Source organism: Acartia tonsa, chromosome 14, assembly GCF_053477335.1.
Source record: "Acartia tonsa isolate MP-2025a chromosome 14, ASM5347733v1, whole genome shotgun sequence".
NCBI lineage: Eukaryota > Metazoa > Arthropoda > Copepoda > Calanoida > Acartiidae > Acartia > Acartia tonsa.
This window is the reverse complement of record NC_137273.1, coordinates 36,147,991-36,172,783: the sequence shown is the minus strand read 5'-3', so window position 1 is coordinate 36,172,783 and position 24,793 is coordinate 36,147,991. Positions and strand designations below refer to the sequence as shown.

The 24,793-nt window shown below is 32.9% G+C and overlaps 2 protein-coding genes across 3 annotated transcripts in view; both read right to left on the bottom strand.

Annotated features, from left to right (window-relative positions):
- The window catches only part of LOC145306043 (uncharacterized), a 125,629-nt gene that overhangs the window by 94,276 nt on the left and 6,560 nt on the right, over positions 1–24,793 (bottom strand). For both annotated transcript variants that reach the window (XM_080147972.1, XM_080147974.1), the window contains exons 2-10: positions 19,932–20,161; positions 9,910–10,027; positions 9,038–9,113; positions 8,110–8,189; positions 6,511–6,585; positions 5,540–5,577; positions 4,410–4,491; positions 1,311–1,396; positions 544–600 (exon numbers count right to left, since the gene is read on the bottom strand). In XM_080147972.1, the coding sequence (XP_080004098.1) occupies positions 544–600; positions 1,311–1,396; positions 4,410–4,491; positions 5,540–5,577; positions 6,511–6,585; positions 8,110–8,189; positions 9,038–9,113; positions 9,910–10,027; positions 19,932–20,161 (842 nt within the window). The remainder of the gene's footprint in view (positions 1–543; positions 601–1,310; positions 1,397–4,409; positions 4,492–5,539; positions 5,578–6,510; positions 6,586–8,109; positions 8,190–9,037; positions 9,114–9,909; positions 10,028–19,931; positions 20,162–24,793) is intronic.
- Positions 20,870–21,980, bottom strand: LOC145306044 (uncharacterized). The gene is made up of 2 exons (XM_080147975.1): positions 21,909–21,980; positions 20,870–21,475 (listed from the first exon to the last, which is right to left on the bottom strand). The coding sequence occupies exon 2, from the start codon at positions 21,465–21,467 to the stop codon at positions 20,943–20,945; it is 525 nt and encodes a 174-aa protein (XP_080004101.1). The 5' UTR covers positions 21,468–21,475; positions 21,909–21,980; the 3' UTR covers positions 20,870–20,942.

Genomic DNA, 24,793 nt, shown 5'->3' with positions numbered 1-24,793 from the left:
GATTGACTCGAATTCCATAAAAATTCTAACCACAGGGCGCTATTCTTCTCCCCCCCCCCGCCCCCCCCCTCTATTCAAATTAATTATTCCCCATCCCCAAAATAAAAATCTTTATCTTGGTATATGAATTTTCTGTAGTGGAATAGTTATTTCTTGCATCGTATTATAAACAGTTTTCCGCGGATATAAAATGTACAATTATACGATTAAAACCAGTTTTTTAGACCAGAGATGCCAAAGGCAAGGGCTAAAAAACTGGATTTAATCTTATGCTAGTACATTTTTATATTCGTAGAAAACTGGATATAATACGATTCTAGACATAGTTTTTCATATGGACGAGAACCGGTTCTAATCCACCGGATATTAATCGGCTTCGAATAAATACGAGAAATATCGCCATAGATTTGATTTCTGAAATTTAAAAAGATTTAGAGAGCTTCTACTCTTTAGCATACTTTGTCTGTCAATCTGTTCTGTTGCTTAAATACAAATCTATCTACTAAGAACCCATCCCTGTTTAAAAGTACACCATGTACTTACCCCTGAACTAGAATCAGCCTGTTCACCGTTTTGTACTGATTTGGAAGGTACAGGACTCTGTGAATTAAATTAGAGATTAATACAAAAAATGCATATTTTAGAAAACTAAATTTTTAAGAAAAATATTTTTTCTCTTTTCGAGGGAATTTTTTACTATGGAACTTACACTTATCCATCTGTTTTTTTCTAGAAATACATATAATTCTTTTTTATTCACTACCCCACCACTTTACCCCTTATTCTTCCCTCATTTATATCGTAAAAATTCCCCTTCTCTTTCCCTTCCCTTTCCAATTTCTCTTCTCCCCCTTCATATGTAATGTATAGATATTTTTCTAAAGTAAACCATTATAATGGTTTCAGTCATACTACCAAAGTATATACTTTTAATCTTACAGAATCTAAAAATGGTTTTAGCGCATTTTTCTTATGCATAAATCTTCTACCCTTTACAAGAAAAAAATTGAATTTTCTGTAGTCGACTTTGGGGGGCCAGTTTTTGAAGAGTTTAGCAGCCATTCTTGCAAAAGGTTGAATATTTGAGCATAAGAAAAATGCGCTAAAACCATTTTTAGATGTTGACACCTAAGTTTTGAATTTTAGATTTTACTGTACTTTTTAAATAAAAACTGAAATATTTTTTTGTTGTTCTATAAATTTCCTTAAAAAACGAAGAAAATAAGCCATTAATTATTAAATTCTGATAACTATAAGTGGGGTAAAATTGCTTTCAAAAAAGTTCTCATAAAAAAACACACTGTATTTACCTCAGCTGGTTTATTAGCTCTCAGAGTGGCTTGTAGACTTGTTATCATTGGTATGATACTACCATGCACCCCTGGCACCCCCTCTCCTGAAAGTTATATATAATTATCATTATCCTATGTAGACTTGTTATCATTGGTATGATACTACCATGCACCCCTGGCACCCCCTCTCCTGAATATACTTAATTATTATTACCCTATGTAGACTAGTTATCATTGGTATGATACTACCATGCACCCCTGGCACCCCCTCTCCTGAATATATATAAAATTATTATTCTATGTAGACTAGTTATCATTGGTATGATACTACCATGCACCCCTGGCACCCCCTCTCCTGAAAGTTATATATAATTATTATTCTATGTAGACTAGTTATCATTGGTATGATACTACCATGCACCCCTGGCACCCCCTCTCCTGTAAGTTATATATAATTATTATTATCCTATGTAGACTATTTATCATTGGTATAATACTACCATGCACCCCTGGCACCCCCTCTCCTGAATATATATTATATATATAATTATTATTCTATGTAGACTAGTTATCATTGGTATGATACTACCATGCACCCCTGGCACCCCCTCTCCTGTAAGTTATATATAATTATTATTATCCTATGTAGACTAGTTATCATTGGTATAATACTACCATGCACCCCTGGCACCCCCTCTCCTAAAAGTTATATATAATTATTATTATCCTATGTAGACTTGCTATCATTGGTATGATGCTACCATGCACCCCTGGCACCCCCTCTCTTGATAAATTATAAAAAACAAAATTTTTTGCTAACCCTGCAGGGTAATCACCTAACCCAATATAACCTAGCCTAACCTGAAATATCCTATTAAAAGCCATTTTAAAAATACGACGAATCGAAACTTAAGGGGCGTTGCCACGAAAGGTACTATACCCGACATTGTTATAGAGGCCATAAAAATGACAAGAAAGAAATATTGTATTAATGGGTGAGGGTAAAAAGTAAAAACCCATATTGTTAGGACTTCCAGACAAGAGTTAGGCAATCTAAGGGTTGGTAAAGACTTTTTTAACTAGATCACCAAGCAGCAGGGAGTTTAAGAGATAAGACATGGTAAAAAGGCATCAAGAAAGGGAACTTGGGCTGTAAATTATTCAGGTACCCAAAGTTTTAATACCACGTTCTTTTAATCTAAAGAACTTTGGGTACTTTGTTAGACTTTAGTTCGAAACTAGTATGGTCCACACTTTTTAACCAATAATTTTAATCTACAGCAGAGGTAATTTTGTTAATTATCATCGGAAGTGTATGTACAACAATTAAGATCCCTGATTATATATAACACTAGCGGCTACGCCCCTAGAGGCCTCTAGTGACACTTTAAATGTTTTTGTTTGTTAAAGTCTCTACGATAATTCTTTATGTACGATACCTCATTATGTTACGTTGAAGTCTCTCATATATTAAAAAAAAATTGTCATTTCTCTTGGGAGGGTTGTGGTACCCTCCCCCAAAATAGTTATAAACCTTCCCGGGACCCATGAGAATCTACCAGGGTTAAGGAGAACCCGATCGGTTCAGCGGTTAGCGAGATCCTTCGGTACAGACACAACAAACATCCTGTTACTTTAGTACAAGGATAGTATCTTTTAAACCTTTTTTCCTTGAGTCTAAAAACTCTGAGACAACAATTTTAATCTAATTTAAGCTTCTTTTAATTTTGTCATTCTTTAATGTCTTTGTTTAAAGCAACTATGAAATAAAACAAGAAGGCTTTTGTTAAAAGATGTAGATATACAGTGTGTTTTTTTTTCTGAGCACTTTTTTGAAAGCAATTTTACCCCACTTATAGTTATCAGAATTTAATGATTAATGGCTTATTTTCTTCGATTTTTAAGGGAAATTATGAAACAACAAAAAAAATTACAGTTTTTGTTGAAAAAGTACAGTAAAGTTGAAAATTAAAAACTTAGGTGTCAACATATAAAAATGGTTTTAGCACATTTTTCTTTAAAAAAATGGATTTTCTGTAGTCGACTTTAGGGGGCCAGTACTCTCTCCCTGGTTGAGATATGACCTTCAAACTTTGATATGTTCTAGTACATGTCCCTAATAGTATCTGTATACATTTTTAGCTCTATATCTAAACTTTGAAGTGTTTAGCAGCCATTCTTGCAAAAGGTTGATTATTTGAGCATAAGAAAAATGCGCTAAAACCATTTTTAGATGTTGACACCTAAGTTTTTAATTTTCAACTTTACTGTACTTTTTCAACAAAAACTGTAATTTTTTTTGTTGTTTCATAATTTCCTTTAAAAAACGAAGAAAATAAGCCATTAATCATTAAATTCTGATAACTATAAGTGGGGTAAAATTGCTTTCAAAAAAGTGCTCATAAAAAAAACACACTGTATTTTAAAAGGGTTATAGACAATACAATATTATCCAGTGTTGCGAAGCCGGAGCCGGGAGCCGTGGAGCCGCCATCTTTTGCCGGAGCCGTAATTATCGTTAAAAAACGGCTCCGGCTCCGGACTAGATAAATAAAGAGATTTTTTACAAATTATAATTTGGTAACTCTGTTTTGTCATGTGCAAATGCCCTTTTTAAGTTTTTCCTTTCCGTTTATATCAAAAATTGAACTTTTAAAACCTTCAAAAGTCAAAAATAGACGTGGGGGGAAAATATGTCGAGTTTTTCCTGATTTTAGGTCGGAGCCAGAGCTGGAGCCGGAGCCGGAGACGGAGCCGCCATCATAACAGACGGCTCTGCGGAGCCGGAGCTGGAGTACCAAAATCAAACAGCTCCGCAACGCTGATATTATCATAATAAAGTAAGCACAGAAGGAGGGGACATTGGGCTGTTTATTTTCTAATCATAAAAGTTTCATTATTTGTTGGCTCAACAACTTTGGGGATTTTTTTAATTTTGATTGGTTGGTTCATTAAGTTGAGTGTCCAAACGTTAGAACCACTAATTGTAATCTACAGAAGAGATAATTTTGGTAAGTACATCAATTTATCGACCTTTGTCTTATACCTTTAGATCTCTACAAAATAGGCCTGCTTATAAATTACGGTTGCGTCCCTAGCGACTTAACTTTAAACTACCTTTCTGGAGGGAGGCCATAAGTTTGGCCAATACATTATCCACTTCCTGAACTATATCGCCTGTATCTTGCTCCCCAGCGGCCTAAAATCAAACAAAGTTTTATTTTATTCAATACCGCTTCGAAATCGATTAATATCCGGTGGATTAGAACCGGTTCTCAGTCGTTCTGAAAACTTATGTATAGCATTGTATTATCTTCAGTTTTCTACAAAAATAAAAATGTACAATCATAAAAAAAACTGTTTTTAGCTCGTGTCTTCGGCATCCCGGAGCTAAAAAAATAGTTTTAATATTATTATTGAACATTTTTATATCCGCGGAAAGTTGTATATAATACGTTGCGATAAATAACTATTATTTAGAATAAATCTTTTTTCTATTTTGGTCGGTTAGTCCGTCTGTTTATTGTTTAAATATGTTGAAAATACCCTTATCACAAAGTTTTTTGATAAATATATAACCTACTTGGTCCATAAGTCTATCGACCATGCTTCAAAAGACATCCGCCCTTTATTTTTTTCTCCATCTTTTTTTATGACCAATAAACATCTGCTCTACAACTCACTTTGTTGTTTCACTATTCATAATTTTTTTACGCTTCGCTACTTATAGATGTTGTCATCCTTGATTATTTAAAGTATTATTGTACTATAATTATGTTCAAGAATGGATGTAAAATATAAGTGGATATCATGTATTATAACAGATCTATAGTATAGATGTATATACAGACAACTACCCCCCTTCCTTTTTCAAAGACCTCTTTCGTCTGCTTTTAAACTATTTTCTGCTACTTGGCTGTGTTAATATAAGCGACACCATTGGTTGATTTTTAATGACCCAATAAAAAGGTTGCACAAGGCGGTTGCAATGGGGAGATGCAGTTATTTAACCCTTTCTCTCTTTAGTTTTTACTCTAATGATATTATGACAGGGGGAAAAATTGTCTTCAATTTAGGTTGCTAACATGGAACTCTTCTATTAATTTGTTCAATGGAGTGGAGGGGATGGGGTAAATTTGGTTTATTATTGGTTTTTTAGCCAACTACAAGTTTCATGCAAATCTGGTGTAAGATCCGAGTAATAATAAATTAAATGTATAATCATTATGTAAGAGGGAAAATATTACCTTAGCTTCTTCAAATGTTGTTAAAGCAGACTGAATGCCTAGATAAAAAATTACAATTTATCAGGGGTCTAAAGGGATAAGTCAATGATCGATAAATTAATGTACATTCACAATGATGATACACAAAATTACCCCTTCTGTAGATTAATTTTATTTTTATCTGCATAGGAAAGTGTATAAATGAAAACCATTGGGTTCTTTTTCATGTAAAATATTGTTCACTTTTGACAAAGACTAAAGTGTGTTAAAAATCACTCATGTGATGTCATAAAAATGAGGGAGATGAGAAGAGAAGAGGGAAAGAAATCCCCTAAAAAAATAGATAACCCCTCATTTTTATGACGTCACATGGTTGATTTTTAACACACTTTGGTCTTTGTCGTAATTCTGAGCTACTTTTGGAGCTAATTGTTCTTACTATTCTTTTTCTCTGTGCAGTATTGAATAAAATACCTAAATAATCGTCTATTAACTTGTTATTCTTTGAAAATTGCTTTCGAAAAGAAGTTATATTTATCCAAAGCGTTGATTGATATGAAAAGTGCTTCTAACTAATAATAGATTTTGCAAAATAAACATTTACATTTGGGACAGGCAGCCGCAATTTTAAAAATCAGTTACAATTGCATTGCGCAGCTGCAGTCAGCTGATTTATTAGATTATTAAGTGGCGGGCCCGCAACTCACAAAACGGCTATATGGACAGCTTATAGAACAGATCATATTTTATGCCGATTTTAGGTTAGGTTAAGGCTAGGTTCAAAAGAATGGCAGGAATAGTGCATCCCAAAGGAGCTAGAATGTGTTTTTTTTTATAAAAAAGGTATGGGGGGCGTCGTTGGTCCAAAAGTAGGTTTGTTAGAAGGACACATGAAAAAAAAACAATATCTTAATCCTATTTTAAAAGGTCCATACTTACATGAAATGTAAACTTGTAAAGTCGCGTAGTTGCCATTAAAAACAAGGATCTACCTGTCATAAAGAGCTGAGCTGTCTTTTGCCTGGATTCCTCGCAAGCACTCTCAGCCCCGGAGTCAGAAACAACTTCTACAAATAAAAATAATCATTGCGCTTTCCCATAAAATGATAATCCAGCCCCTGCCTTTAATTTTTAAATCAATTAAAAATAAAGGTTGGGGGGGGGGGAGTCCTATTACTTTACCTACGGTGACCTAACCGGGACAACCCAGTACCCAATATAACCTAACCTAACCTAAAGTAGTAAAAAAAAATTTTAAAAACAAACCCCACTCCTAGACTTTATTATTTTTTTAAAATAAGCGAGTTGTTCGAATCTTTAGACCAATGACGTGAAAGAGGGGAGGGGTAAAAGGGGCGTCCCTCCCCATTGTCTAAAATAAATATTAGAAAATACATTAAGTTGTCCTCTATCAAACATATAACCAGCGAAACAGCTTTTAGTGCCTAATAAGAAATGACGACATACAATCAAAATGGGATCAGTAATATTTGACATAAAATCACTTCACATAAATTCATTTCACATAAAACATTTGACATAAAGTATCATTTGACATAAACTCATTTGACATAAAGGTACATTTGACATAAAAACGTTTCACATAAACTCATTTGGCATAAAGGTACATCTGGCATAAAGATACATTTCATATAAAGGTATACTTGACATAAAGGTACATTTGACATAAAGGTACATTTCAGATAAAGGTACACTTGACATAAAGGTACATTTCACATAGAGGTACCCCGAGCATGGCAACCGGTGAACAGAATCTCAGTTCTGCACCACAAGCCTCGCACGACTGAAGTTCCCATGTCTATACAGCCATATTTATATGAAAATATTTTTAGAAGATTTTTGAATTTTTTTTGAAGATTTTCTTTTAATAATAAATAAAAATTTCTAAAATCTTTTAAAAAAATGGAAAATCTTCAAAAAAAATTCAAAAATCTTCTAAAAATATTTTCATATAAATATGACTGTATAGACATGGGAACTTCAGTCGTGCGCGGCTTGTGGTGCAGAACTGAGATTCTGATCACCGGTTGCCATGCTCGGGGAAAAAAATGACAACCTCGGGTAGACTTTGAAATGTATCTTTATGTGAAACGTTTTATGCCAAGTGTACCTTTATGTCAAATGTACCTTTATGCCAAGTGTACCTTTATGTCAAACGTACCTTTATGTCAAATGTACCTTTATATCATATGTACCTTTATGTCAAATGTACCTTTATGTGAAACGTTTTTATGTGAAGTGTACCTTTATAGCAAATGTACCTTTATGGCAAATGTTTTTATGTCAAATGTACCTTTATGTGAAGTGATTTTATGTCAAATGTTTTATGTGAAATGAATTTATGTTAAATGATATTATGTCAAATATTACTGATCCATCAAAATGACAAATAATAGGCCAGTATTTATTTTACAATTGATCAAATAAAATGTATACTGGCCTACTATTGGTCATTTGTATTGTAAGACGTCATTTTTTATTAGGCACTATAAGCTGCTTTGTCCTTGCTTTAAACCATACCAAAATTGATCGATTTTATGAATAGTTTTGACCGATTAAAATAAAATTACCTTGAGCCTGTTTAGAGTCCTGTAGTTCTGGTTTAGCCTGACTACCCCGGCGGGATCGCCTCCATTCATCCTTTTGTTTCCTAAATGATAATTTATCATTAAAAGTTATTTAGAAGATTTTTTACAAATCTGTTAGCGGATTTCAATTTTTATCGTATTTTTTAACATTGTTTGGTTTCTAGGCTTTTTTAGACTATTCTCTATCCCCTCTTTAACCCGTTTATTATAGAGCTCCTAGATGCTAGGGGAGAAACTGTTTTTTAGTATAAAGAATATGTTGTTAACTATTTACATTATTACAAGATCTCGTAAACCGCTAATTACATATGCATTAACTTTCAAGAAAACTTCAAATACTTTAAGATTATATTTTAATAAATGCCCCCCCCCCCCCCCTACCTGGATCCAATGTTGGGGACCTTTTTCGTCTGCCAGCAAATTACTTTCTGCTTTTTTGTAGCAACTTTACTGTGTTAATATTCCCGACGCCATTGTCTGATATTCAAAGACCGAATCTAAAGCCGGCACAGGGTCCACGGGGTGGGGACATATAGTAACTTAACCCCTTCCCCCTTTAATGTTTTACTCTAATGGGTGAGGTCTAACAACTTAAATTAAAGGTTTAGATACATGGATGAAAAGGGAAATGATGGGAATGGCGATTTGTAGAAAACGAACTAAAACATAAGAGTAGCTTCGGTACTAAAAATTAGGGTTAGGCCGGATATTTGGCCATCTTTAATATCCGGCCGGATACCGGATATTGAATTTATCCAGATACCGGATATCCGGTAATTTGCAGAATATTGAACGTTGGCCAGATATCCAGTCGAATACCGGATATCCCGCATTAGAAATCAGCCGGGTATCCGGTATCCGGTATCCGGCCAAAAAAGTATCCGTTCCAACCTTACTAAAACTAACTTACTTTGTTGATTGTAGCTGGTTTAGAACTATGGGTGTTAACTCCTTCTCAGTTATTGAGGGTCGCTTATCCAACGAAACTAAAAACAAAATACATATTACAATAGGCCGATATTTAAAACATGTTGAAAACTAGCGGCTCGGCTGCGACCGCGTTTTGTTGATTTACTTCAAAGAGAGGGGACACTAGTCCCCAAAAGTTTTATAATAACGTTTTCTTATTTTTTGGCTTAACAACTTTGGGGATTAAGTGATTTTTGATTGGATAGTTCTTTAAGTTGGGTATTCAAACGTTTGAACTACTAATTTTATGCTGCTAAAAGGGTTATTTTGTGTATCATCATTTAGGATGTACAATGTACATTTATTTATAGGCCATTGTCTTATCCCTTTAGATCCCTGGTTTACTTGGAAGAAAGAAGGGGGCATTGGACTGTAAATTATTCTAGTACCAAAAGTTTTTTTAAAAGTGTTCTTTCATTTGTTAATTTATTATCCCCCTATTTTATAATTAATGTCATGCACCTGATATATCAGCAGTAGATACAACTTATTACGTCTTTAGTTATTATGCGGTTTGTTCCTAGAGATTCGACCCCCCCCCCCCTCACCTCTTCTAAGGTAAATAGAAAATAAGAAGTTTTTTTCTTATGTGTAAAAATTGCAATGTCTAAAGCCGCTGTACCCTAACACTGCAGGGTAACTAGTAACCAATACAACCTAACCTGATCAATGATAATTAACAAACAAATGAAAAACTATACCCCCCCCCCCCCGGCCCCCCCCCCCCTCTTATTTTCAATATATTTTTTAAGTAAGGGGACTGGGTTTCAGTGCTCGATAGGCACTTTGAGGGAAAGCACAACTTTAACTTGCCTGTTGGTTTGTCCATACTGGTGCCGGCTTCTGCATGGGAACCAGATTCTACGCCAGCGCCCCCAACCTTGCAGCTAACTCTACGCAGGCTCACAGGCGTCGATTTTTTACTCTCCTGTGCACATTGTAAAAAGTTATGGAAAAAAGTTAGCTAAATAGATCTATTACACTAGATAGGCATTCAGACTATATAATACGTTCAATTTAAAACGGAATTTCTAGCAATGAATATAATTGTTTAGTAGCTGTGTTTAGGGCCTTATGAAAATGGGGATAGATGTCACAGCTTTTGGCCTACCTTTTCTATTGACATCATAGTAGAGGAAAGAGGAAAAGGGAAGAGGGAAAGAAACCCTCTAAAATTAGAGATGGGGTATAGGGTATTTCCTGACGCCAATAGAATAGGTAGGCCAAAAGCAGTGATATCTATCTCCCTTTTGCTAGGGCACTATAGACAGCTACAATTGTTTAAGTTTATTCACGTTCTAAATAGGTGGGCGACACAATTTTTAGATAAAATAATTTCCTAAAAACCTAGCTTTATGCTAAGAAATTCAATTAATTATAGTTGACTTAGTTGTATATAGAGACAACTACCTCCCTTTCTTTTTCAAAGACCTCTATCGTCTGCTTCTAAATCTTTTTCTGCTACTTGGCTGTGTTAATATAAGCGACACCATTGGTTGATTTTCAATGACAAAATAGAAAGATTGCACAAGGTGGTTGCGATGGGGAGATACAGTTATTTAACCCTTTCTTCCTCTAGTGTTTTACTCTAATGTTGACATATACATATTGATGAAATGAAAAAAAAACAGCATTTTCTTATAGGAAAATGTATTTGGATTGTTCCCTTGTTTGTGTTCTTATTGGTTCAATTTACTGAATATGTATCTAAATATATTATATTTATTGCTGTTTTTGTGTCACACGTAAGATCTGGAAAACAGCTGCAATATTTCAGAACAAATTTTAATCCATGTTATGGAAATTTATCAAAGTCCAGAGACCGTTCTGATTGTAAAACGGACCAATAATGTAGTTTGAGCGCGCGGCTAGAGAAAATGCGCGTTAAAACAATCTATTAGAGGGTTATCCGTCCGTATATTCATTCAAACTCATAACAGATTTTTATAAAAAGATTTTGATATTCTGAACATCTTTATGATAATTTATAGTCCTAAATTCCTAAGTCCTGGCTTAGTAGGTCAAAATTTCAATAAATAATATAAATATTACTACGAATACATTTTTTAGTAGCGCAGCTACTTTATAGTTAGGATATGTCCTTCCGTATATACTTTTTAGTACACGGGTAAAATATCTTCTATATTAAAATTTTGATTTTATGTATGTACTAGCGGCTTCGCCCCTAGCCTCTAGAGGCTTTGCCCCAAGAGGTGATAAAAAAAATTGAGGCAAAATTCGTTAAAGGACCAAGGAAATCTTAAGCAAAAAAAAAAAAAAAAAAAAAATGGGGGGGGGGATTTTTTTGTTTTTGGGGGGTTGGGGGTGTCCCACCCCCCAAGAAAATAGCTTAAAACCACCACAGGACCAATAGGTATATACCCTGAAGAGTAGAATCCGATCGGTTCAGTGGTTACCGAGATCTTAAGGGACAGACAGACAGACAGACGGACAGACGGACAGACAGACATCGTTCTACTTTGTATTATAGATAGCTGAAATGTGATACACGTTAATGGCCCTGAGTAAAGAAATGGACTGACCGTACATGAGATCTTTCGGGACACAAACATAGCTTCCTTCACAATAAATTCCTAACTAATTTTAAAGCATTTAAAAGCAATAATAGTCAATATATACTCTCAAGTTGTTGTTGATAAATATATCAGAAATTTCATTTTATTACATTCTTGAATGTCTTTTGTCAAATGTTATAGTACACTCTTTTTATTAACGAATATATTGATGCCTTCAAAAAATGACTTTAAAAAAGAAGCTTTAAATTAAATCTTTTCAAAATTAATTAATTTTAAAATCCTATCCAACCTCAAACTGTTTCTTTAAAAATCATTATTGGAGCACATGAATTACTTTTATTTAGTATAAAAATAAAAAAAAAACTAACAAATACATAACGCAAAATAGTTTTTCGTTCAGGTGTCATATCCATTATTCCACTAAAACTTTCCCCTTCGTGGTCAACATAAAATATTTTGAAAGATAATTAATAAAAAAAAAAATACTGTCGAAGTTAAAAATATCCAAAGTCCTGTTTTCAGATAATGATGTTATAGACCAACACAAATAAAATTATTATTTTGATTGAAAAATTTGGCGGATTTCTACAAAATGCCAAGGTAAACACGAAAAATTCCCCTACTCTTATTTCTAAATAAACTGAAAATACAAAAAGGTCTTTAGTTTTTGATGTTTTAGCTATGTTAGGATAGGTTTTTTAGTGCACATGGTAGCACTATGGGGCAGAATAAGGGTTTCAGCATAAAGGGAAAACATAGGGGTTGGGGGGATTTTGTGCTGGCCAGGCCTTTTGGGGTAAAAGCGCCAACAATTGTATTTACCATTGAAATTCAAGGTTAAAAACTACTGAAGCAAATCTGTGCAAAAAGATTAATTTGCATCTAGGTTGCAATGAAGTCATACAGATAAACCAACTCTTTATTAGCACAACTTTTGTCTGAAATACATAAATATTCCTGGTAATGAGTTGCAACTGTTTTAGGTTAACAGGTTCCCTCTAGTTTAACTTTTTTTTGTCGTGAATCTGGCATAGTAGCAATAAGAACGAACATTTTTTACTTCTTTTGTTATGACGTGTTCCCGCTACGTATTATTTCACAGTCGCGGGTTAGTCTAATGGCTTGCTTAACTCTATTAGCTTGACTAACACGCTGTCAAAAATATGTACATATTTGACCGATTTTATTCTACATATTTTTGAGGGAAAGTTGAATAACAAAGTTTATTTTTGACAGAATTTTCCATATTCATAAGTTTGTTTTTGAAAAAACTTGGTTAAATATAGAATGAAATGCACACCCCCCATTATAATAAAAAAATATCCCTTACGTAGGTTACAATTATAGCTTGAAAAGTTTTCTAATTGATTAATAAGAGAACGGTGCCAATAAAAGTAAGATTACTAGTATGATTTTTTAGTCAAATGTCCCCTCCCTCCCTGGGTGACATATAAAAAGACTAAAATTAAGCTTCCCTAACCTAGGGAACTTCTCAGTATGGCTGTTAAGTAGTTATTAATACACATATAAATAATACATAAAAATACATAATGTTTTTTAAAGCGAAGCTTTTATATAATTAGGGTCGGTCCGTTCGTACGTAACGGATATCTTTTTTCGTTAATTTAGGCAAGTTAGAATTCAAATTTTGCATGATGATTCCTGTAGTAGTTAGGTACGATTTAGAAAGCGTAGCAGCTCTATAATCATTACCAGAATGTCCGTACGTCTATTTTAAACATATTGATATCTAAATTTTTTGACAACAAATTTTTATGTGATATAATCATCCGATTGATCAGATTTTTTGAGTACTGATTCCTATTACAATGAGGTACAAGATTACAAGCGAAGCATCTCTATAATCAAGTCCTTAAATGTCAGTTTGTCCTTAAACAGAAATATGTATTTCAAGAAGTTTTGCAACAAATATACGTATAATTTTGTCAAAAACATTTTATTTTTATTTTGTAAATTCAGTTCTGACACTCTATAAGAGTTAATGTTCGTCTGTGATGCCGTTTCAGAGCTTCGCTTTTATGGATGTTGTCATCCTTGTTTTTAAATAAAGTATTTTTTGCTATTTATCAGCTAATTAAGTAAATATTTTGCAACAAATATTAACATTTTAAGTCTAGAAACAGGCAGATATTTATAGATAGGATAATGGACGAAAGATTTTATATCTTCCCAATATTCTTTATGTGTAAGATGGTTAATTTGGTGAATTGTGTAAAGAGCAGTTTCTAAATATTGGAAAACAAGGATGACGTCATCCATAAAAGCGAAGCACTGAAACGGTAGAACAAACGGACATGAACACTTATATAGTGTCAGAACTGAATAATCAGAATATAAATGTATAAGAGTCGAAGCAAAATTGTAAGTAAATTTGTTTTAAAACAGGATAATGTTTATGGACATACTTACATATTTAGGACTTGATTATAGAGTTGCTTCGCTTATAACATTATACTTTGTTGTCGCAGGAATCAATATACCAAAAATCAGATCAATCGGATGATTAGATCACATTAAAATTTGTTGTTAAAAAAGTAAAAAAATCAACATGTTTAAAATGGACGTACAGAAATTTTGGTAATGATTATAGAGTTGCTACGCTTTCTAAATCGTACCTAACTACTAAAGGAATAACCATGCAAAATTTGAAATCGATAGGACAATTCTAACATGCATAAATTAACGTAAAAAGCTAACTGTTACGGACGGACGGACCGACCCTAATGATAGAAAAGCTTCGCATTTAAAAATTTGAATTTGGATTATATATTTGATACTGTTCTTTTACTTTTAAAAATGTATGCATTGACGTAGAGAGAGAGAGGGGACAATGTGCTGTTGATTACACTAGTCGCCAAAGTTTTATAATAACGTGTTCTTATTCGTAGGCTTAACAACTTTGGAGACTCTAGAAAATTTTGATTGGTTGGTTAATCAAGTAAGTGTTCAGACGATTAAACCACTATTTTTAATCTACAGAAGGGGTATTTTTGTGTATCATCATTTGGGATGAATGCCAACTGGCGAGGCTGCTGTCCATGACACATAGGTCCAACAACCCAGGATTACAAATTTTCCGTCCAAATTCCATTAGAATAAAACACTAGAGGGAGAAAGGATTAAATAACTGTATCTCTCCAATGCAACCGCCTTGTGCAACCTTCTTATTGGGTCATTGAAAATCAACCAATGGTGTCGCTTATATTAACACAGCCAAGTAGCAGAAAATAGTTTAGAAGCAGAAGAAAGAGGTCTTTGAAAAAGGAAGGGGGGTAGTTGTCTGTATATACATCTATATTATAGATCTGTTCAAACTCCAAGGGTAACATGATAGGTAACACACACCAGACAACCAACTCTTTGATTGCACGACCCTTGTCTGAGAAGTCCTAACTGTTGCCTGGTTTGGCCTAAGGCATTCCCCCGTCTTTAAATATTTATGTCGCGCACCTGACATATCAGCAGTAGGAAACATTTTTAACGCCTTTATTTATGTGTGTCGGTCCGAGATTCAAACCTATCACCTCGCCGACAACGAGCCAGGTTCGCGGGTACCCCTATCCCCCTATATCCCTGGTAGTGATGTAGTGTTGACAATTGTTTGCAGACATTTGCAAAATTTTCTCAGGCATTTGACATTTATGGTCTGGTCAACGCAGGGATGCAGGGATTAAACAATGGCCTACAAAATAATTTGGAAAAATGAAAAGCTAGTGCAGCAACTCTTTAACCAAAGCATGTTATATATGGATCTGATTTTGAACTGAAGTAAAAATGATTATAATACATACATATGGTCAATAAATTGTAATTGGCCAATGGTAAAATGTATACTGGCCTATTATTGGTCATTTTTATTGTATGACGTCATTACTTAATCACTGCCTGATTCAGCCAACAAAATTGGAATTATTCCTTTAAGTTTTCATTTTCGTACCCGCGGTCAACTGTTTAATTCCATACCATAAATAAAAAGATTTTGCGAAAATCTTTTTTCAAAATATTTACACTTTCCTACTAAAGTACAATTTGATATTATACAATATACAATGCTAGTATTTTATACATATTTTTATACAAATAAACAAATATACGGCATTTTTTTGTAAAATATTACGCAATTTTTACGTAAGCAAATTTTATTGACTATAACATTGTAAATGCGATGCAACTCTATATACATAATGATAGTATGTTCGTCCGTTCGTCGGTTAAGCAGTCTAATTTTTTTTACATAAATTTATTTTGATCGGCAAAAATGATCCTGAAGTTTTTTACTGCACTAGTGCCCCTAGCATCCAGGGGATTAAAACGAGAGTGAGAGGGTAAATAATATAGCCTAAAACCATCCCAAGACTTAAATCTTAAAACAATACAACCTAAAAGACAGAGACACGTCTTATTGCTTAAAAGCTCGGGTAAAACTTAAAGATAAGGATAAAAATTTTTGTGAGCTATCCACAGAACCGATTGAGTTCTCCATTTTTGTTTCTTTCTTTTAAGCAGCGAAGCTATTCTATTATTAATGTTGTCTGTCCGTCTATTTTGTGCCCCATATCATATTTCGTACGTTTCTCCATATATGGGTTGTTCTACGCTATTTTTGGATTTTCCTTGTACTACTTTAATTTTCCTCTAATTTCCATTAGATTCAAAATTCTAAGGAAACTGATTTAAATTAAGATAAAAACATGAATAATGTTTGATCTCAAAGTTAGACACATCATAAAAATTGTTTTACGATCATTAAAGAGTAGGGAATTTAAATTAACTACGGTTTACTCATGTAATCGGTGTATTCTTTTCTTTTTAGAGATTTTGCTTTTGGTAATTTTTTTCATAAACTAGGTTTTAAAAAAAAATAGATTCGAAAATTCATGGTTATATTATTATATGAAAAGATTAGATTAATATTAAGATGTCGATTAAAAAGTTATATGAAGACCAAAAACTAATATAAAAACTAAAACCTATTCTAGACATACAATTAAAGTTTTTTCTCGTATTCATTCGAATCCGGTGGATAGGAACCGGCTCTCATCCATACGAAAAAACTATGTCTAGCATCGTATTATATCCAGTTTTCTACGAATATAGAAATGTACAATCATAAGATTAAAACCAGTTTATTAGCCCCGTGGTGCCTTCGGCACCACGGGGCTAAAAAAAACTAGTTTTAAATTTACAATTGTACATTTTATATCCGCGGAAAGCCGTTTATAATACGATGCGAGAAATAACTATTCCTCTTCAGGACGATTGAGAATGAAAATCTTATCATTTTAAATACATATTTTGCCTGTACAAAGATGTTAGTTTGATAAAGTAGCCTTGGGTTGAGATGTATCATTAGCTTTTAAAACAATTAAAGCCACATACAGGAGTAGAAGGTACAATAATTTCAGTTTTGTTATAATGCAATTTGGTAGGGCCGTGTTTTTAATTGTCTTCACATTAGTGCTTTAGCTGCTCAAAGCTAGTGTAGTCCATTGAATGTCCATACTCTGCTTGAATAGAAGAATATTTGTAATTAATTGCAGTTTGACTACTTCAAAGCATTTGATGATTTTCATCAATATTGGCAGAGAGAGAGAGAGAGAAGGGATAATTGGCTGTTTATTTCACTAGTCCCCAAAGTTTTATAATAACGTTTTCTTATTCGTTAGCTTGACATTTAAGGGGACTTTGAGTGACTTTGATTGGTTGGTATATTAAGTTGAGTGATCAAACATTTTAACCACTAATTTTAATCTACAGAATGAATAATTTTGTATAATATCATTGGGGATGTATATCAATTTATTGGCTATTGTCTTATCCCTGAACATTACAAATAAAATATCCAAAGCAGCAAAGCCTTTATAGCATAGAAATATTCATATAAAGAACAGTAAATTATAATACAGAAAAAAATATGTGAAAATAATTTAGATGATTAATCGTAGTACAAAATGTACAAGGTAATCATGTTGGTCGGTTAAGATCTCGAATACTACTACTGAACCAGTTGAGTTCTCCATTTTTAGAAGCTTCATATATAAACCCAGTATGGATTTAGGCTTTTTATTTAGAAGTTGAAGTTTTATGATAGTTTTGGGCTATTTTTCTAAACCATTCCTTCCCCTTTGAATACAAAGCCCCTAGAATCTATGGGCGCAGTAGCTAGCTTCGTAATATTAAGAGATTAACAAGGATGACAACCTCCATAAAAGCAAAGCACTGAAACGGTAAGACAAACGAACATTAACACTTGTATAGTGTCAGAACTGAAGTAAAATTGTAAGTAAATTTGTTGAAAAACTGCTTTAAAAAAGTATAAAAAAAAAATAGACGTACGGACATTCTTGTAATGATTATAGAGTTGCTACTTCCTAAATTGTACCTAACTACTAGAGGATCCACCATGCAAAGTTTGAAATCGATATGACAATTGTAACATGCCTAAATTAACGAAAGAAAATATCCATCTGTGACGGACGTACGGACGTACAGACCGACCCTAATTATAGAAAAGCTTCGCTTTTAAAAAGGAAAAACTAACTAAACAACTTGATTCTTTATATTTATATTTGAAAGTGTATGCGACCAGAAAAAAAAAGACTTTAGTTATAGATCAGCTGCTCTAATCTATCGTCACAAAGATTTTTTTATTTCTAAATTAACTTCTGATAGCATTTAACAAGAAAAAAACCGCGTAAACGGTTGGAAATTTACAATTTTGAGCGGTTTATTGAAAACTATATATCGACTATTTACCAGCTTTTAAAAGAGAAAAACTTATCTTAGATGATAAATTATAGGTTAGGTTAAGTAAAGGTGAGAAGAGCTCCAAATATGTTTTTTTAATTAAAAGTAATAAGGGGGGGGGGGGTGGGATCGGTTATGTGATTCAAGAAAATAATTATTTTGACCGACGGAAAACTAGAAGGTAATTATGATATTTCCCATATTTTCTCTACAAATAAAGCATTTTCCATTAAACTTCCTTTATTATTGGCAGATTTTAAAATATTGAAACACGATTTACCTAAGTATGACAAAATAATTCATAAAAATCTCACAAAGAAAATTTTTCAAAAGCTGTTCTTTTAACTACCTAAAAACTATTATTTTTTTTTTCAATACTGCGTTAACAATGAATAAAATTGTCCGTACTTAAAGCATAAATATAATTATTTCATTGTTAATAGCTAGTCACTTTTTTTTAGATCTTGATTATCTTGTTTATTATCTTTTCAAGTAAAACTGATAAATTCACCTTGAAAATTTAGTCTAATCCTATTTTGTAAAAGAGAGCTTTAAACACACACACCCACCCACACACACACACACAAACACACACACACACACAATGACATCACTATGCGTGAGAGTGTTTGTGTGTGTGTGTGTGTGCGTTTTGGGGCCAGCTTTTAGCCTATACTCTGTATCAGCTGATTTTTAGATAATAATACATGTGTCGAGAATAGACAGGTCCAAAATTATCTCTTTTTAAAAATATCATATTCAGTTCTAGACCCGTCCAGAACTATGAAAGTTTATAGAAAGACAACAACTCCTGTGTCATATTCTTCTTGTTTATAGTCAGATTCCAAAAAAAGAAAATTTAGATTCAGTAAAAAATGTAAATATAAAATGAAAAAATTATAAATGAAGTAATTAAACATTTTTTTTGAAAATTTAAACAATACATCTTTAAAGAGGTATAAAATCCTTTTTCATCAAAGATCATTAATATTGTTTTCATTTATGCTTTAATTTTTGCGCCTAACCCCTGCAGGAGACCTAAACCATGCGGTAGTCTACTCAATGCCTAGGGCTTACCTAAACAAACTATAATAAACCTTAAACGTAACGTAACCCTATTCATTAAAGATCATTAATATTTTCATCAAAGATCATTAATATTTTTTTCATTTATGCTTTGATTTTTGCGCCTAACCCCTGCAGGAGACCTAAACCATGCGGTAGTCTACTCAATGCCTAGGGCTTACCTAAACAAACTATAATAAACCTTAAACGTAACGTAACCCTATTCATTACCAATAGGATTGCCAAAATTTTTCTATCATTTTTTCATTAAAAGATCAACCAAAATTATGTAAAATGAACGTGTCTAATGGCTATATATAAATATTTTTGAGCTTTTGTGTAAGTAATCACATCTTTATGTGGTTCACTGTTTTAAAACTAATTCACTTTGAATTTTTTATATAAAAATTTTTTTTTTTGTGTCGTTTTTATTGTGCTAACTTTTTTTCTATAACTATTTTCCTGAGAATCACTTTGCGCGCGTGAGCTTGCGCTCGAGGAGCAAGACGACCTCTTATTCTTTGTATAACTGGCCAGCCGCGCTTTAACTTTGGCCGCGGTCGTCGGGGTTGTCGGCGGCTGTTTTACTGCTGCTGCTGCGGCTGTTTGCTGTTGTGCAGTTGTATTGCTACTAGTTGTATTGCTGCTGGCTGTGGCGCGTCCTCCAGCTTTCTCACTATCATCCAGGTTCAGCACTAAACAGGAGGCAAGGGATAGGTTAATCAAATAGAATTTTCCTCTCCGTAAAATAATTTAAAAGCAAGCAACTCCGTTCGTCCGTCCGTCCATATAGAGATGTACAAGCTTTTTTGAGGGGGTTAAAATACAAGGTTTGAAAGTTTTTAAGAGGGTAATCTAATATCACCCCTTTACCTAAACCCTTGGACGTCTATATGTCTGTCTGTTTTAGTTGAAACCTTTCTTTCTAAACCTTTCTCTTTATTTATCCTGACTGTATTACATTATATTGTTTAAATTGTCGGTTTGGCCTTTGATACTTATAACTTCAATTATCTTTAAATAAAGTTAAGTCCCACAAATGATAGGCTAAATATGATATAATAGAAGTTTTTTTTGTTCAATTACATATCCCTTTATTTATAAAAGTAAGGCGCATATGTACATACATATAGGTATAGTAATCAGAGAGAGAGAGGGGACAATGGGTTGTTTATTACACTAGTCCCCAAAGTTTTAAAATAACGTTTTCTTAATCGTTGGCTGAATAACTTTGGGGCTTTAGTTAATTTTTATTGGTTTATTCATTAAGTTGGGTGCGCTAATGTTTAAGCCATTAATTTTAATCACAGAAGGGGTGATTTTGTGTATGATCATTGGGGAAATACATCAATTTATCAGGCATTGTCTTATCCCTTTAAATGTTTATATAGTAATAGATAAAATTTAATATTCATAATTTTATTTTCACAAATATTAATAAAAATATTAAGACCACATAAAAATTTGTTTAAAGAGCTAACGCCTAGCAACTAAAATAAAGATGGCATAAAATATGGCAGCAATAACGGCAGAGAGTACCATAACTCCAGACAGAACTGTACAGAACAGGTATACGTTTCTGGCACAATAAGTGGGAGGCATCGGATCTGCTGCAGCATTGCCTCTGTCGTAGACCACCTCTGGAAACAGGGTCATCAGATAGACAAAGAATCCGAAAAACATGAGGACTTGAACTGACACAAGGATGCGATTCTGCATGATGAACAACCACAGCATGGAGTGCTCCTGTTTGGTCAGCCTCTTGTCCACCCAAGCATCGTGCATCAGGCACTGGGAGGTCAGGCTTACGATGGATATAAAGATGGACAGGCCGCCGATAACCAAGGCAATCAGCGGGATTTGGTAGGCGCAGGTTTGTTCGTTGGTGAAGTATAAAAGAACCAGTGACGACGCCAGCGGAAATGGTAGAGCAGGTATGAATATCTTGCTGGACACCAAATTTGGGTCATTGTAGGTCGCGTCTTCATTATATATTTTCATCTTGTTGTCTAAAATATTTTTTTAAAAGTACAAAATCACTTTAAATACGAATATCCTATTATATTAAAATTTCAATAACTGCTAAACTGATTAAGTTCTCCATTTTAGGGAAGCTTCCCATAGGTTCTAGGCTGGTTTTATGCTATTTTACTTTTAGATTTAAGTGTTAGGATTTAGTTTATGCTATTTTTCACCCACTACACTGCTTGCCATTATAAATAAGAAGTCCCTATATGAAAGGGTCGAAGTCACTAGTATAGATAAAAAATGTTAATATTTAATGTAGCATTTTAAGAAAATTACATATTCAGTGATTTATTTACAATAACTACAAAAAGTGTGTTGCTCTAATTCATGAAAAAACGCCATAAATTTTATATTGCTGCGCTACTTTAAAACATAACTGCCCTTGTAATTTTAAATAATAAATAAAAACCTTACCTTTAAAATCTAAATAAATGTTGATATTTTTTTGTTTTCGTAGATTTGTTACAAAATATTTCGAAGATTTTTTTATTGAAAGTATTTATTTTTATTTTGAAAGATTATTATAACTACTAGCGCCCCTGGCATCTAGGGGATCTACATTCAAAGGGGTAAGAAGGGAGCAGAAAAATTGCCTATCAAAAAATAAAAGAGCCTAGAACCATCACAGGACCTATGTAAAGCTTCCTTATAAATAATGTCTCTTTCAGTTCAGTAGTTATCAAAATCTTAAGCTTCAGACAAAAGAATACTACACACATAATTCTTTCTTTTTGCTTATTATTTAGTCTACTAAAAGGATTCTAAATGCAAAGACATATATTTTTTTAGCTCTTACTTTATACATCTTACTTGAAACTGATGATCTATTTAATAGTGAAACGATTGTCTTCCATCAATAAAATGTTAAAAAAATAACATCTGTGTTTTTATATATAATACTTTATATAATAGGATTATTCATAATAACCATGAGTAGTGAAGCAATAAAAATCAAAATAGGTTAGATAAAAAGTTAAGTAAAAAAGATGGTTAAATAATAAATAAAAATGTGCCCATAAATTGCATCAATTAATAAAATTGTAAGAAGTAAGTTGTAACAAGAACAATTGCATAAATTAAAGGTGAACTATTGATTATTAATTATGCCTTTTTTTCAACGCTTTGGATCAACAAATTTAAATGCAAAGAAATACAAAAAAGGCAAAGAAACAGACAAACAGATATATAGATATATTGATAAAAGATACCAGTAATATATAAAATACAAACAAAGTATTATAAAATTAAAAACGAAGTAGCGTTCTTCGTCGTTTTTCGAAGCTTTTCTCCTATTTCTAGCCTAAACTGGCAATCATTAACATTTACATACTCTAAAATAACCTATCAAATGCTAATGTGAAGGAAAAAAAACGAAGAAACCCGCTTTATTATATTTTGGCCGGAAGGATAGCAGCCGAGTTCTAAATACTTTACATTATAAATTTACAGTAGAGTTTCAGTATTCAAGAGGAGGGTAACGAGGTGTAATTACTATTTAATATTATCATAGAACCCACCTAGATGTCGTTCATGGTGTTTATGTTAAAACTCATATTTTTTTTAAAAGGTATTGTCAGAATTTTTACCCAGAGAGAGGGACAATGGGCTGTTTATTACATTAGTCCCCAAAGTTTTCCAATGCCGTTTTCTTATTTGTTAGCTTAACAACTTTGTGGACTATAGTGAATTTTGAGTGGTTTGTTCTTTAACTTGAGTGTTCAAACGTTTCAACCACTAATTTTAAAGTACAATGGGGTAATTTTGTGTATTATAATTGGGAGTTAAATCAATTTATCGGGCATTGTCAATTAGATTCATGATTTTTAACACTCGAGCAAAAAAATTTGTATTTTTTTGTGTGGGGGGGGGTATAAAATTACCTTAAAGTAAATTTTTAATAAATGAATGGAAAATCCACGTTTTATTTTCTTATCCTTGTAATAGAGTAACATGATATCAGTCTGTTTGTCTGTTTTGTCAGGCTAGCTTCTAAAAGGTCTTGAGATGGTTTATAACTATTTTCGGGGAGGGTACCACAACCCCTCTAAAAAATATATTCCCCCCCCCCAAAAAAAAAATATTTTAAACACCCCCTTTTGTGTGTGTCAACACCCCCTCGAAAAAAATTCCCCCAATCTTAAAAAAAAAGTTGGATTTTTCATTTTAAATCCAAAATAAAAAATTGGCTGCAAGAAATATATAATCTTATGTTTGATTAAATAAGAAGAGTTTTTTTGTTCGGAAATTATTGTACAACCTTATGCTGGCCTCTTAAGCGCACAGGGTCAAATATACTATTTGTGTGTGTGTGTGGTGTTTGTCTCTGTGTGTGGTGTTTGTCTGTGTGTGTGTGAGTCTGTGTTGTGTGTGTGTGGTGTGTTGGGTGTGTAAAAATGAGTTTACACAGAAAACTATATACCATATATCACATTGTATTACAATTGTCCGCGGTTAAAAAAATGGGGATATAGAAGAGAATTGGACCTTGTTTTTTGGGGTTTGGTGTATAAGGACCAAAGCAAAAGCTTGAAAATGTGTATAAAATAGCATAGAAAATAAATTTTGCATAAGCTACAAGACTTTTTGTCTATTTGATTATTAATCTATGTTGTGTGAATGTATATAAATTGTTAGTATCTAAATTCTATAGTAAACTTGATGAAGGAATCATTCTTAAAAACTAATATTTTTCAATTTGTTTTATTTAGATTTTAGCATTATAAATTTTCTTTTAAAAACACGGAGGATTTAAGCATGAAATCATTTTTAAAAGCGAAGATTTTATTTTTCTATAATTAGGGTCGGTCCGTCCGTCCGTCCGTAATGGATAGCTTTTTTGTTAATTTAGGCATGTTAGAATTGTCTTATCGATTTTAAATTTTGCATGGTGATTCCTTTGATAGTTAGGTACGATTTAGAAAGCGTAGCAACTCTATATTCCTATAATCATCACCAAAATGTCCGTACGTCTATTTTAAACATGGTGTATTGGTATATTGATTCCTGGGACAACAAAGTATAATGTAATAAGCGAAGCAACTCTATAATCAAGTCCTAAAAATGTAAGTATGCCCATAAACATTATCCTGAATCAAGCAGTTTTTCAACAAATTTACTTAAAATTTTGCTTTGACTCTTATACATTTTTATATGATTATTCTGTTCTGACTATACAAGTGTTAATGTCCGTTTGTCCTACCGTTTCAGTGCTTCGCTTTTATGGATGTTGTCATCCTTGTTTTTTATAAACAACTTTATAACTACAAATGCATTACTTTCATTATTAAACAAGGTTTAAA

What these genes read in the sequence shown, in the direction of transcription:
- LOC145306044 (XM_080147975.1), bottom strand. Translation starts at nt 21,467, where the DNA reads ATGAAAATATATAATGAAGACGCGACCTACAATGACCCAAATTTGGTG.